Source organism: Abrus precatorius, unplaced genomic scaffold (assembly GCF_003935025.1).
Source record: "Abrus precatorius isolate BTA unplaced genomic scaffold, Abrus_2018 Scaffold2, whole genome shotgun sequence".
In the NCBI taxonomy this organism is placed as follows: Eukaryota; Viridiplantae; Streptophyta; class Magnoliopsida; order Fabales; family Fabaceae; genus Abrus; species Abrus precatorius.
Genome location: NW_020874362.1, coordinates 28697995 through 28714625, shown reverse-complemented (window position 1 = coordinate 28714625; position 16631 = coordinate 28697995). Strand labels below are relative to the sequence as shown.

The window sequence follows — 16631 nt, the reverse complement described above, 5'->3', positions numbered from 1 at the left end:
GTTAAATAATCAATGATGCGCTGCGGAATGGGAACAACTTTGGTTTAACTAGTGAGTAGTCCAAGCCTGTTTTCTTGCAATACCAATGTTAGATACTTGAGAGTTTCTAAAACTACTCATAGGTCAGCATTTTATGCCTGTATAAGCTTTTATAGATGTCACCTCCCAATTAAAAAAAGTTAGCCAAAAAATGAAGCATAGATGCTTACAACTTGCATGTTCTCACCATAGTTATCATCGCGTACAAGTCGTGTTGATTGATGTGAAACTGCTATAGTAATTTCTAAATGCAATTCAAGTTCAGGAAATTACTTTTTAAGGCATAACTCAAGAGATATAGTCTCTTTCAGCGCTAGGATTTTCAAGATCCAATGATATATAAACAGCTTGATGGGGTAGAGTGAGTGTTGATTTACCCAACTTAACTTATCACTTGCATGTTTAGATGAATAAATAAATCACCCTTTTCTATGTAATGATTAAAACTGAAAAAAAAAAAAAGTGAATTTTAGAAATTATAAAACTTAGATGTAGCTCTTTAAAATGTTGTTAGTGTAATTTATCAATCAAAATTAGATGTTTATTTCCGTAAAGTGTGATAACGATAAATACAATTTTTTTATTAAAATTAAATTAAATCTTAATTAGAAAACAAAACTAATATCATTTATACATACGTAATTTTTGTCCTTTTAGAAATGTTTATCTTTTTTTGTCACTAATTTTGGAATCCATGAAATTTAACGATGAAGTGACGAAAATAGAAAAATGGGTGGAAAGAAAACAAGACTAAAGAAATAAATAATCGAGTTGGACCATTAGTCTTTGGAATTGGGATTCCTTTCTGTCTTAACTTCTTTGTGGTGTTACCTTTTGAATATCACGTGCCTCTCTGCTTTACTAGAATAGCATATTGGTGTTGTTTGCAAGATGTAACCAAACTCCAGAACCACATATTTGCAGCAACTTTCTTTGAGGGGATTCTGGTTGCACAGGTGGATGACCACATCACAGATAAAGTTAGTGAGGACAAATGATAGACAACCTTTAGATCTCTCACGAGGAGTGTGTCTCATGGAATTTTGAATTTTTATTGTGTCATAGCATAAACTATCCTCTTCAGTTTCATAGAATGGTGATTGGTGACCCTCTATGCAGGACGGAACTGGTTCCCTAAGATGATTTTCAACTCAACATTGGATAAGGCACTAGCCAAACGTGTGAGCCTAGCATGCAGCCTAAGCAAGTGATCAAAATTTAAACGTAGTGTGGTGGTTGACATAATATAATATTGGTGTGTGGAGGGTGTTGTGTTTTATCTGTTATTTATATTGGTATTGCACTGTTAGGTACCACAGATTTTGTAGAATCCCACACCAAGACATCTAATTAGCTTTCATGTTAAGATGCATGACAACCAGAGACCAGAAAATGTTATTAAAGTGTTGTGTCCGGTTTTGGGAAAAGTTGTTGTCACTTCACAATTGCATGCACTGGATTCTCTCTAGGTTGGTCACAATCCCTTAGAGGAAAAATGGGTTAAATTGCCGAATGAGTAAACCTTCTACCAGCTTCTAAGGGTTGTTAATATAAATGCTAAGGTTTTTGGTAAGAATGGAGGGGAAAAGATAATATGAGCTAGGGATAGAAAGAGACTAAGTCAGACTTTACTTTAAACAAACAAAACTTATAACATAATTATTAGGCTTGAGTTTGGCCTGTTATTTATTAAAGGCTTTATTTTCAGTTTAGTCTAGCTTATTTAAGTAGTTTGGCCTGAAGCCTGTTAACAAGGCCTGCTACAAAAAAAATATATATTTTAATATTAATAAAAATAAAAATATTTTATTATCAAATTAGTTTATATATTTTTTTACTTTTTAATCTGTATTATCAATAATTATAATAATTTTTATATAATTTTTAAAATATTATTTGAGCACTAAATATAAATGTTTTATATTAAATAAATTTTTATTTTTTTAAATTTTTTAAAAATTATTAAAGTATTAAATATTTTAGTTTTTTTTAGGATTATATTTTTTATTTGTTTAAAAAATCTTATATTTAATAAATAAAGTCATAGTAAACATATAAAATTGATTACAAAAAATAACATTCACACAATTTGTTGAATCAGCTAAAAGAAAATTATTATATTTTAAAAATTAAATAAATTTAAATTCAATATAATATATATAAAATGATAATAATAATAATAACTATTAAATTAAAAAAAATACAAAATATTTAATTTTATTTATTTCATTAATTTGTTATTTTAAATTAATAAATACACATAAAATTAACAACACTATAACATTAATATAATATAGAAATATATTACTGATACAATAAATTAAAATATATACTTATATATAAAATATAAATTGATAAATTATCTAATAATTTAATTTTTTTTATTTATGTAAATATTTACAAATTATTAAATTTCAAATGTATATTAATAACTATAATTAAAATTAGTATTAAAAATTTTAATTATTTTTTATGATAATTATATTTTATTTATATAAAGACATCTTATATTTAATAAATAAAATCACAGTAAACATATAAAATTAATAACAAAAAATAACACTCATAAAATTTATTGAATCAGCTAAAAAAATTATTATATTTAAAAAAGTAATTATTGTAAAAATTATAGATAAAAAATATTTATATTATAAAGTTCAATGATGCAGAAAAATAACATATGAACATAGTAATAATTAATAAAATTTATATTTAAATTAAAATAACTTATATTTCAAACTTTTTATCTTAATCAAAAAATATATAATAAAACTATATATATATATATATATATATATATATATATATATAATGACAATAATAATTATTAAATTTAAAATAATTAAAAAATATTTTATTTTATTTATTTTATTTATTTTTATTTTAAATTAACAAATATAAGTAAAATTAACTACAATATAATAGTAATATAATATAGAAAATATTACTGATACAATATATTAAAATATATATATATATATATATTATAAATTGATAAATTAATTAATAATTTAATTTTTTATTTATACTTTTTTTGTAAATATTTATTAATTATTAAATTTTAAATATATAATAATTATTATATTTTTTAAGAAAAAATCTATTTACATTTATGTCAAATTTGTGAAAAATAATTATTTAAAATTTGACATATTTATATTTAGGTGTGTTATTGTGTATTGTGTTTCTAGTATGTAAAAAATTTTTACAAGTACGTTACTCAAAAAATTTATACTAATAAAAATAAAATACATATTAAATTACAAAAAGTATATATTATTGTATATAATTTATTTAAAATTATATTATTTATTATATGGCCTATTATATATATATATATATATATATATATATATTATATGAAATTTTTTTGTTTTATTTTTCTATCATTTTTTATAAAATTTTAGTTTCGAATAAAATATAGTTCATATTTAAAGAATTTTTATTTATTATAAAGAAAAAGAATTAAACATAATATATTAATATAATAATTAAATAATAATAAAAAAAATTAAGAATATAAAAAATATATTAATATAATATTATTATTTTATTTTTTAATTTTATTTTATTTAATTTTGATTGCATCTTGTTCCTATTCAAATATTTAACTACTCTTTAACTTATTTAAATGTAACAAATATGATAATTTATTATTAAATAAATTTATTATTTAAAAAGTGTAATCGTGTATAAATATTTTTAATAGAATATAATTTCTATTTATTATAATTATAAATAAAAAGAATTATAACATAATATATTAATTTAATATAACAAAATTAAAAATATATTTAAACATATTTTGACAAATTTATTTTTAAATTATATATATATACATGTTGGCCTGTCAGGCTCAACAGGCTTTAAAAATAACTCAGACCTAACTTGTTTACTTAAACAGACCTTAAAAAAAGTTTAAACCTTGTTTGTTTATTAAAAATGCCAGATCAAGCCTATACTAGGTCAGACTGCAGGCCCTGTCAGGCGGTCTAGTCTGTTTCCATCCTTGTATAGAGTCTATCAAAACATAATTTTTCACTTTAACATTTTAATGTTTTATACAAAGTTTGAGAAAGTGATGAAACATTATTAATTATAAGGAAATATAAGTTTATTTGATTATATTATTCTCTGACCCTATTAATATCGTATCATTTTATTTAAATTATATTTAAATTGATGAAAAAGGAATAATATGAAACGAGATAGAATGGAGTGGAATATGAAACTTCTAAAATAGATTGCATTTCAATCTATTTTATTTAATATTTTCCCTTCTCTTTCTCCCTAATTTAGGCGTAATAATTTTATTAATAATAACTTAATATTATTTAATTTATTTCATTTTTATCAGAATTTATTTTATTTCATATATATAAAAACACAGTCCTAACAGTGATACTAAAGATAAGGATAATTTGTTTAAAAATAATATTCTGTTAATTGTTTAAAGTAATAAATAATTCTAAACAAGCTAAAATGTCCAAGATGACAATTATTTTTAATAAAAATTGGAAAAGATACATATTTTTGTACCTTTGACTAAGAATTTCATGAACCGATAATGTTTAAAGCAAAAACAGAAATTAGAGACTGAAAATACAAAATTATTTCGTAAAAAGAAAAATATTTCATGAGCAAAATTAACTAGTCAATGACCTTTGGAAAGAAATATCGATCCCAGCAGGTTGTTATCTTCATTATTCTTTGTTATATTTTAGATTTGTCTTTCCATTTACTTTTCATAACCTTTTTGAAGAACTAAGGGTTTACTTAGCAATAAAATTAGATCATATACTACAAAGTTATAGTCAAATTATAGCAGCATCCTCACTCAACATAAGAAATCCAACGTTCATTCAAAATGGCCATTATTTGTACCATGTTATTGAAAATATCATTGGTTGCTGAGAAAAAAAAAACGTAAGAGTAGAATGACACAATGTACTAAACGAATATATCATAACCATGGATTATGCAAAGTTCAGGGTTTTATATCATATTTAATGATTTTAAACAGTGTATTATTATATATATATTTAAAAGTAGCTATGAGAGAATAAAAATGTTTGTCTTATTAGTTTGTCTAGATGCGCTTTAAGTAGTGGCATACGCACGTTAAAAAGCACAAATTCAAACATACAGTTAGTCTATATAAAAATCATTTAAATTGAGCTCTCCTAGTCCTCGCGGCATTTCAGTGATACCCTATCTAATAGAATTGTCATTTCCTTATTATCATTTTTTTACTGAAAAAAAAAGAGATTAAATTAATTGAGAAATGGTATCCCCCCACGTTTATACCTAATGACAAACTCATTTTTAGAAAAATTTGGAAACATATTATGGTGAATCTCACAATCTTCGAATTGATACAAACACAATTATACATCAATTCCACCCCATCCTAGGATTTGCATCATCTCACGTAGCAGTAAGTCAAAAGTGAAAACTGCTTATATACTTCCCTTTCTGCTAGCAACATATTATTTTTCCTTTATACACAAACTTTGGTCATTCACTTGCCAAGTTATTAGGGTGCCTTTATAAGATGTGGCTATTTTTTACCATTAAACTTTTTTTTATCAATTGTTATATTTTTTTATTATCATAATAAATAAGACTAAATTGAAACAAAATAAAAGATAAGAGGACAAAACAAAAATAAAAATTATAAGATCAAATCAAAATAAAAAATACAGTTAGATAACTAAAATGTTAAAGATATTTTGAAAAATAAATGACTTTTTCTTAAAAAAAAACTCAAATAGCACTAAATAAGTTTAAATAATTGAAATAAAAAGCATTTTAAAAAGAAAGAGAAGCGGACTCAAAATATACGAAATTTGATCCGCACAAGCTTCGAACTGGGATTCTCTCTCGTTTTGACGCGAACTGAACGGTCCAATCAAACAAAATTTTACATTTTCGCTTAAGCGAAAAATTTTGGCTTAAGGTAAAATGCAACCCACGAAACCCGCTATATCCATCAAATGAAATGATTAGCTTTGATAAAAAAAATTAAAAGAAAATGATTAGCTTAACAATGTGTTTAAAGTGTCAAAGCCTGCTTTTCTTTGTTACTTTTTTAAAAGACAAGCGACATCATAAACATCAATTTCACCCGGGTGTTATGTTGTAACATGTAATCTTTGATTTTTATTTTAAATTTCTCTCAAGTTTCGCTGAGAACTTAAATACAACTCATGAATGACTTATCAACTGAGCACTAGTAACGAAAATTGAATAAAAAACTTATACATTAGCTTTGTTTAATTTACTACATGATCCAATACCATTTAAAGACCCCCTTTCCAGAAAGAATCAGAGCCTGGGGCCATGAAAGCAGAAGGAACCTACCAGGTACATTCCTTTGTCAAGATATAGACCACAGATTCTGTCGGTGTCAATAACTTACAGAAACGAAGTGAATGTAGTCCTTCCAAGTCCAGCCTCAGCCTAGGTTACTACTTGAGATTTTGAGAATGGTAACTTTTGCTGCTAATTCTAAATTGCGATATTTCAGCTAGCTCCCTACAAATTTTTGGCAAATAACAGTGGGCATTCCAGTGCAAGCTAATAAGCTAGGTTATAAGGCATGGCCAGCATTTCGTTCAAACAAGTATTCTTCCTGGGCGTGGTGGCTTGATGTACGAGCATCATACTCCTCCATTCCTCTTTTAAAAAAATGGAAAAAATAATATGTTTTGAAATTAATATTAAGAAGATTACAAATAATTTATTTTTATTATATTTCTATTTTTTCTGCAAGGGCATTAAAGCAATAAATATATTCCTTTTTAATAAAAAAATTTATTATTTTCAAGTGTTTAAACTCAGTATTAAAAGTTAAAATTAACAAAAGTTTATTTTAAAAGATAAATGTAAATAATAGTTATTAACTAAAAACATTATTAATGTAATAATAAAAATCTGCATATGTACGATAAATTATAAAATTATTAAAACTTTATTAGGGGATTTTCTAATAATTATCTCTCTATACTTTATCTTCTAACTTGGAAAGGAAATTTCATAATTCAAAGAAGTTCAAGCCCAATTTAAATAAATTTGTGAACAAATTTTTATGAGAGAAAAAATTCATATTAAAAATAAAAAAAAATCATAAGTTAAAAATAACTTATACTCTTTAAGTTTTAGAAAAGATAAATAAAAGAGCTTATACAAAAATAGAGAAATATAAATTAATTTTAACTAATAAAAAAATTATTTCATTTTATTACTTACTTTTTTGGGAAGTTCATCTCAACTGAACTAAGTTTCACGTGAAGAACTTCCAAAGACAGTAGGTCTGCCAAAAGTCTAAAAGTTTAGACTTGAGACACCAAGTCAGCCATTGCAAATAGGAATTTTAAGGCCTGATATGACATGCCAAGTCGAAGGTTAAGGTAATTATTACGAGCACCTCACAATAATTAAAAGTTTAGAACCCATCACAGAAATGTCTCCTAATTTTAAGGGAGGCTTGTACTAGTTTAATTATATAAGAAACTAAAAACAGAAATATATCAATTGAATCCAGCGAAAACAAAACCAATATTATAAGCACCAAAAAAAACATAGAAAAACCACTATATTGTGCCTTATCTTTAATAACTTCTGTATAACTATATTTGGATATTTATACAATGCGAAGCCCAAGACAACGGCTTGGAGGCACATGCCCCTCCTTTATGTATAACAAGCACCAACGTTATATGCTGGTACCATAAACCCCCCAAGAAATAAAAGGAAGAAACCAAAAAAGAGGAACGTTACCCTCTCAGGACAACGGGACTGGGAGAACCAATCTCCTTGATCACTCTGAATACAGATTACCGAATTACAGGCAGCACTTTTTCTTGCAACACCAAACTTCCAAAGAAACCTTTTTATGACATGTTTTATGAAAACATAAAACATAAACCACGTTCCCACCAAACCTGTATTATGAAAACGGATAGAATCTAATAATAAAAGGGAAAAACCATTTTAGGAAGGCTATTCCAGCATCTGATCCTGACTGACGTTCAGAGACTCCCTCCATATGAGTTCCTTTATATCTTCTTCGTTCAGAGTTGTCTGTTCAAAATCAAAGATGAAAGGAGTTGGGCAAGTGGGCTCCTCATTGATTTCATGAAGACTTGACATGTATGGGTGATTCAGTGCTTCTTCAACTATGTAACCATAAAAGTAAAACTTACTAAGTAAAAGAGAAGGCTAAAAAAGTAAAGGGTAATAGGCTAATAGCAAACAGAGATATACCAGTTATGCGTTTGGAGGGATCAAAAACCAACATTTTCTCTGCAAGATCAATTGCTAATGGGGACATGTCAGGAAACCGCTCTGCAAAGTACTGCTTTTCTACATGTGGGAGCTGCTTAACATATTTCTTTGCATTATCACTTCTGAGGAATCCGAGATCCGAGTCATTTGGTGAACCTAGCAGCTGTTTTGGGAGATGACTATGAGGACTTTGTTATCAATATTATATCATTTGGAAGCTTGCATTTACTACTGATACCAATTAAAAGAAATTTCAGAAGACAATGAACCTAGCATATTAAGTTATTCTTCCAATTCACCAAATAGACAGTTTTTTAAGAGAGAGGACAAATACCTCAGTTATAAGGGCCAACTGCTGAACATAATCTTTACCAGGAAATAAAGGCTCCCTTCTAATTATCTCCATCAAAATGCAACCAACCGACCATATATCAATAGCTGCAGTATATTCCGAACAATTCAGTAGCAATTCAGGGGCTCTGTACCAACGAGTGACAACATATTCTGTCATAAAGTCGGTCTCAGAGGTTGTTCTGGCCAGCCCAAAGTCACATATTTTGAGATCACAGTTTGCATTGAGAAGTAAATTGCTTGGTTTTAGATCACGGTGCAAAACATTTGCAGAGTGTATGTACTTCAATCCTCTCAAGAGTTGATATAAAAAGTACTGCAATGACATTTAAAACACTGCTTAAGCTTTATTCAACTACAGTCTCCTATCAATACTGTTTGTTCAAACTATAACAAATAAATTTAGATTTGTAAACTAAAGATTCAATATCAGTTTTAAGGAAAAACATCAAAATATCTGATGCTAGTTATTGAATAATGGCGTAAGGTCCTCACTGACAACAGTAGATGGCATCATGAACAAAATACAAATACAACCCTGCTTGAACATTTTAACAGTTTCACTTTCACAACAGCATTCTTAATAAATTACCTAGTAATAACAAGTTTCTAATATCACTCGGGTAGTTAGGTACCTTTCTTTTTTGTCTTAAGATCCTCGATATTCAGAGTTACCTTGGACCATAATTAATCCATGTCGAGCCAAGTGGCTCAAACTTGAGACCTCACTAAAGGAAACCAAACTTCTTACCATTAAGACCAGCAGTCATTGATGGTATTTAAGTTAAATTTACAAATGAGAAGAACCATTCTGTAACATTTTGTTATTCTCCCATACCATCAAATGCAGTCATCTAATAACTGCTCAACAAAGAGCTAAACTGTCATATAACATTCAACGCAAAAAATAAGAGAGGTATTAGAAGCAAATTGGGCCTAACTCACTCCTTAAAGCTAGAAGGGACATCTTAACATTAGAAGAGATAAATTGCACTCAACTTCATCACTCTAAAGTGTTCTATAAATGTAAATCACTTTATATAGTAAGTCCCTCCGCACCTCACAAATTCTAGAGTATCACATAAACTCTCAATGATCTATTACAAAAAATATCCCACCATTACCCTCTCACCTCTATCAAAACCCTCTCACAAATCACAAACACTCTCATAACCCAATCACATTAATTTCTTTTTTCATTAGCACCCACGCACTAATCACTTAAATTTCCTCTACATTTTCTATTTAAGGCAAAACACCTCAAACAAAAAACACAAGTATCATTATAGACAAGCAAATTGACGCACAAACACAACCACAAACCTGGCAGTGCTCATCCGTGAGAGCTTGACTAGACTGTATAATCTGATGCAGATCAGTGTCCATCAATTCATACACAATATACACATCATTGAACTTTTCCCTCTCCGGTGGCCGTATTATGTCCTTAATTTTAATTATCTGCATAATAACAAATTAATAACAACGCTGACATAATAAAGCAATGCACAAACCATTACTCCTAAAAATCACAAAACAATATCAGCACACATTATCATGTTCCATGTGACACAGAAGCTTAATTTCTCTAAGCGTCCTCTTAGCATCAATTCTGTTGTCAAAGGCATTCCCAATCTTCTTAATCGCAACTCCTTCTTTCGTCTCGGAATTCGTTGCACAGCTGAAAAATAAATTAATTAATTAACAAAAAGGCTAATTAAACTGTTTAGTGAAAAATAGTGGAAATTAAAAAGAAAGTAAAGATAGTAACCAAACGATGCCGTATGCGCCGCGTCCAACGGGTTGAAGAGGAGGAGCGTACTTAGCATAGACTTCGAAAAGGTTACCTAAGATGTTGTAACGCACGTACTCTCCACCATGAATGGGAATCCCTTTTCCTTTGGTTTTCTCAGATTCAGCGTTATTTTCCATTTCTTTCTGTTTCTCTTCGCACACAAACACACACACAACCGAGAATTTGAGAGAGAGATAACTGAGAACACTGACTAGTATAAAACAAAGCGAGGGCCACCTTGGAGGAGTGCGTTTTGCCTTTTTGGCATTTGGTGTTTACTTTTCAAATTCAATTTCAAATCTTCAATTCAAATGTGTTAGAATTTAATTGCATTCAGATCTAAATTTTTATCTTTGCACCGTTGTCCTTGCCATGGCTGACTAGTAGTGAGACTTTAAAGGCAAATCCCGCTCTTTCCCTTCCTCGTATTTTTTGGGCCCATGATACAACAAAGCCCACGGAAAAGACCAAACGGCCCAAATACAGCAATGCCTTTACCCTTAAAGGTGGAGTACAGTTGAAAAAAACATATTTTATATGATGTAGTTTTGTTTAAATTGGGAACGTTTGTGATATAATGAAATTAGTTCTTAATATTCAAAATTGATACTTTACGTACTATTTGAATTAATTTTTAATGATAAACACAAATCATGAAAATTTTAAAGAGTTGATACAGTAACGTGAGATTCGATTATGTTCATATACCTGTGATTAATTTATTTAATAATAAGTAAGGATTAGTTTTAAACCTTTTAAGCTTACCCTTTGGTCTTAAAAACATTTACAGTCTTTGACCTTTGAAAAAAAAAAAAACATAAACGATGACATGCTTAAATAAATAATGTTTTATTTAAAAGTTTGGAGAAAATCGAAAGAAAAAGTTTGATGATATAAGAGAAAAGTAGAAAAGAAAAATTATGATTAATTAAAAAAACACTTAAATTAGAAAAAATTAAAAAATATGAGGTTATAAGAGTTACAGAGGATTTATAAACTTTCCATCTCAGGTTTAAAAATTCTTAAATAAAGATAAGCATAATATAAGTATTTCTTTTCTTTATTTTTTAAAAATTCAATTCATAAATAAAGCTTAAAAATACTAATAAAAAGTCAAGTTTATTTAAGAAGAGAAAAAAATATTGATTATATAAAATAAATTTTTTAACATATACAATATTGTATAATACAAGAACTTGTGTATGTTAAGTTTTAATTAAAATATATAAAATTTAATATCTTGATAACATTAAATCTTACAGTTTTCTATTAAAATATTACTGTATATAACTTATTCTTTTATACAATATTACATATTATAAAAAAATTATAAATAATATAATTATTACTTATTATTCAACTTACATCGTAATTGAATACATTTTTAGTTATTAATTCCTTGAACTCCATTATAAAAACTAGATATAAACATGTTTGTGGGCCTAAGGGACAAACCCAATTTGGAGGAGCTTTCTTCAAATTGTTTCATTACACCATTTGAGCTTTTTAAGTTAAGAATTGCTCTTACTAGGGGTAGGCACGGGGAGTCAACCGACCCAAACCCGTATTAACTGAGGAGAAAAAAATACAAAAAATACAAGTGCTGATTCTCTAAACTAGCCGTTTAACCAAGATGCACCTACAATTGAAGCTACAAATTCTCCTCTCTCATCAAATACAGTGAAGAAGAGAAAACCCAATGCGAGTGGTCCTCGCACATCATTTCATGCATGGAACCATTTTGAAAGATTGCGCGATAATGAAGTTACCTTTCCAACTACAAAATATAAATATTGTTCCAAAACTTATTATTGTGACACTAAGACACATGGAACCAAAAAACATGCTTAATCATATTCAAGTGTATACAAAGTTTCCATATGCTATTAGTAATGACCCTAGCCAAACAGTTTTAACCTTTCAACCTAATAGGAGTGGGGATAATTCTACGTTGACTGTGTTTAGTCATAGGTTTAACTTTGAAGCTTGTAGAAGGGCAGTAGCATTGTTTGTCATATTAAATGAACAACCTTTTAAGATTGTAGAAGGTGAGGGGTTTAAAAATCTTAGTAGATAACTTCAACCTCAAATGAAGTCTCCTTCGAGGTATACAATAGCAAGGGATTCCTTTAAGATTTACCAAGAAGGAAAAAGTTAGATTAAAATCTTTCTTAAAGTCTAATAGTAGTAGGGTGACTTTTACTACCGATTGTTAGATGTCGGTTCAAAATTTGAATTATCTCACACTTACTGCTCATTTTATTGATGATGAGTGGAAATATCAAAAAATAATTCTTAATTTCTTTCTAATTCCTAATCATAAAGGTGAGACCATTGGAAAACATGTGAAGGAGGTTCTTAGGGAGTGGGGTATTAGAAACATTTCAACAATAACAGTTGATAATGCTTCCTCAAATGATGTAGTCATGACCTATTTAAAGAAAAATTCAAAAATAGTTTTAGCCTAGTACTTGATGGAGTTTTTGCACATGAAATGTTGTGCACATATCCTTAACCTTATAGTTAATAATGGGTTAAAAGATATAAACAACTCAATTGCAAGCATCCGTACTGCTATGAGGTTTTTAAGGTCTTCTCCTTAACGTCTTGCAAAGTTTAAAGAATGCATAGACTTTGCAAATATATCTTGTCAAAAGCTTGTTTGTCTTGATGTTCCTACAAGATGGAACTCAACTTATTTGATGTTAGATGCTGCGGAGAAATTCTAACATGCATTTGAGAAACTTGAGGAGGATGATGACATTGGATACATGCAATTTTTTGGGGCAGTTGGTGCTCCTACAAGTTTAGATTGGAGAAATGCAAAAGCATTTGTCCAATTTCTAAAGATATTCTATGAGGCAACCAAAATATTTTTTGGATCTTTGTATATTACCATTCATTCCGCATTTCATCAGCTTGCCTTGATCCATGATGAGATCATGGCATCTTGCATGACCCTCGTTACAAATTGAATTATGTGATTTGGTCCTTTAAACAAATACATAACTGAAATAGAATTTTTTGCCTGAAATCTCTTGTGTTGTTAAGACAAGTTTGTCTTAGAATGTATGGTTGGTATGCAACATCCCATGAGCAACAAATGAAGGGTGGTCAGTCATCACTTGGTCCATTAGAGGGGAATTCAGCTGCTAGACTTAGTGGTCCTGCTGAAATTCCTCTTCACAAAAATAGAGTTAATGCCTACAAAGAACACTTGAAACAAAAAAATTTCATTGAACAAAAAAATAAGCTAGAAAAGTACCTTTTTGAAGGTTGCATGTGTATAGATGGAGATCAAAATTTTGATCTTCTTCTACGGTGGAAGCAAAACTCCTCACAATTTCCAATTTTGTCTAAAATGGCTAAAGATGTTCTAGCTGCCCATGTATCCACTGTTGCATCTGAGAGTGCATTTAGCATAGGGAGTAGAGTTTTAGACACTTTTAGAAGCTTTCTCAGTCCAGAAATGGCAAAGGGGTTGATTTGTGCCCAAAATTGGTTTAGACCCTCTCTTCTCTTCAACAATTTAAAGAGTTTAGTCTAGTTGAGGAACTAAATAACTCAGAAAGAGTTGTAATAGGTAATTAATTTTTCAATTAATTTATTTAACTACTTGACTATTTCTAATTTGCTTTAAATTTTTTCAAGAATTTCATGTTTGTCTTGGAGGTGCTGCCCCTAGTTTTGGTTCTGGAGGTACTGCTACTGGTTTTGGGGTTGGAGTAGGGTTGTGTACTTAGTCACAACCAAAGGAAAATTATTGAAATCTCATCATTTGGTTGTTGTTTTATTTTATTTTGATTTTTAAATCAATTTAATGTTTATTATTTGTACCATTAATTCAGAATTTATATTTATTTATTTTTAGTTTTGAACTTTTTGGAGTGTCTTGAAGCTATTTGACACTTGGACTCAATACTTTTGGAAGTCATCACTCATCATCATATATTTTGGCAAGGAGTATATGTTGGGCTTTACTTGACAGTTGAGTCCTATAAACTATTTCTAAATGCTAGCTAAGACTAATTCATTTATAATTTTACTTACTTTAATTGTTTTATTGTTATAGTTTTGAGGCTTAGAGTTGTATCTTTGCTGTCTTCATCATGATAAGAATTGCAAATATATCGTAAGATAACGGTATATAAATTTTTCAATATATCTTACAATTATAGTTTTCAAATTTGATTGTCTTAAAATTTGGTCATTGCCTCATTTTATTTTATTTTGTGTTAGAAATGTTGTTCTGGAGGTGCTGCCACTGCTTTTGGAGTTTGATGAAAATCCACAACAGATACTATTCAAGTTAGCTTTCATAAAATAAGAATTCGTTTTATCTCAAGCATATTTTTTTTAATTGTGATTACAATTTCGTATCTTGTGCATTTTGGTTATTATATTGTTCTCTTTTTATTTTTAATTAATGTTGTAATCAAGTTGTTGAAGTTTATGTTGGAACCATTTGATTATTAAAACAATTCACATGATATTCTATGTAAGTATGTTCCTCTGTGTTAATTTGAAGTTTAAATTAGGTAAAATAATTGTGTATTATTTTTTTTACTAATGCATTGATTTTTTTCATACAGGCTACTTGACTATTGATTACTGAAGTTTAACATATGCACCACTTTAAACATCATTGAATATGATTACTTGTGTTAATCATCATTGTTGTTGTAATGGACAACAAACTTTAAACTCTTAATTATTATAATGGATGATAATATGTTTGATGTTATTGACAATAAACTAAACTGTTAACTATTGATGATGATATATTAATGAAATATTTACTCTCTCGTCATGATGATAATGATATTATTGATGTAATATTTAAAGTTTTAAATTTTGAATTGTAATGAATGATTATGTTCTTTTTTTCCTGAAGTTTAAATTATGATAAATTTTAATTTTTAAAATTTTTATTTTAGATTTTGAACTGTGAATACACTGATGCAAGTTACTCATCAATTTTATTTTATATTTACTTAATATGAAAATTATTTAATTAGGTGTTAAAAGAATGGCACAATTTTTTTCATTCCTGAACCAGAATTTTTAATTTAGTAAAAGAATAATTGAAAATGGATTGGGTCTGTACAATTTGAAAAAACATGATAAAGAAGCAAAAATTAGAATTCGGCCTTATCTTAAAAATATGGAATAAAGTAGCAAAGATTCAAAGCAAAAAAAACGATTTGGGCCTGAACAATCTGCAATTTTTTTAAGGCCCAATATTTTAGCCCATCCGAAATAACCCACCCATCTGACCCGGTACCCACTCAACCCGAAACCCGTGTGACTCGATTATTTATTCGGTCACTAGTGGGCCTTGAAATTAATCCATCAGTTTGCCTCGGTTCTGGGTTATTGGGCCCGAACCCACCCGAACCCGACCGCAGCCCACCCCTGGCTCTTACACTGCTTGCTGCGCCACTGGTCTCCAATTTATGGAAGAAATAAAGATGCTTTTGTTAGCTATTTTATAACAGAAGTTTATTTTATTGACAAAACAACAACATAAATTTATTTTACTAAATGTAATATTATACATATTTAAAAAAATTCAGTAATTACTATGTTATCATTATTGTTGTATATTAAATTAGCAAGATCACTAATCCTATTTATATTTTTTACAACGAGAGATTTTGCTTTATTTTTTTTATGTTAAATTTATTTTTTAAAAATAAATATATAATTTAAAATATTTTTTAAAGTAACATAATGTTATATAGCACTGCCAGTTTTAATTTCTGTCAAAATCTTTTTTATTTTATTATTTAAACTAATTACATTAAAAGACGTAGCAGTTTTTAATTAGTGCAAAGAAAAAATTCAAACTATGATTAAATCAATATATGATGCGAAAGTGCCCTCGGCAAATTTCTCCGAAATCATAACTAACCAAAAATATTTTCCTCGTGTAATATAGATATGTCATTGTTATTGGTAATTTAAATTAATATAATAGTAAAATAAAAATCAACTTGTAAAAGGAAATGATAGTCAGTCAATGATACATTTCGTGTAATTTTTTCTTTCATCTTATCGATAACTGTCGATGCACCGTTGGAAGTAGGAAGACTAATTATTCAGATAATGTCACTATCTTTATTCATGACATGAAATAAAAATATTATTTTAATTA

At 28.2% G+C, this 16631-nt stretch overlaps 1 protein-coding gene across 1 annotated transcript; it reads right to left on the bottom strand.

Annotated features, from left to right (window-relative positions):
* Window positions 1–7784: 7784 nt before the first annotated feature.
* Window positions 7785–10621, bottom strand: LOC113857492 (mitogen-activated protein kinase homolog NTF6-like). Its single transcript, XM_027489448.1, has 6 exons — window positions 10451–10621; window positions 10231–10360; window positions 10003–10140; window positions 8663–8995; window positions 8308–8491; window positions 7785–8219 (listed from the first exon to the last, which is right to left on the bottom strand). The coding sequence occupies exons 1-6, from the start codon at window positions 10609–10611 to the stop codon at window positions 8044–8046; spliced, it is 1122 nt and encodes a 373-aa protein (XP_027345249.1). The 5' UTR covers window positions 10612–10621; the 3' UTR covers window positions 7785–8043.
* Between the last annotated feature and the right edge of the window lie 6010 nt (window positions 10622–16631).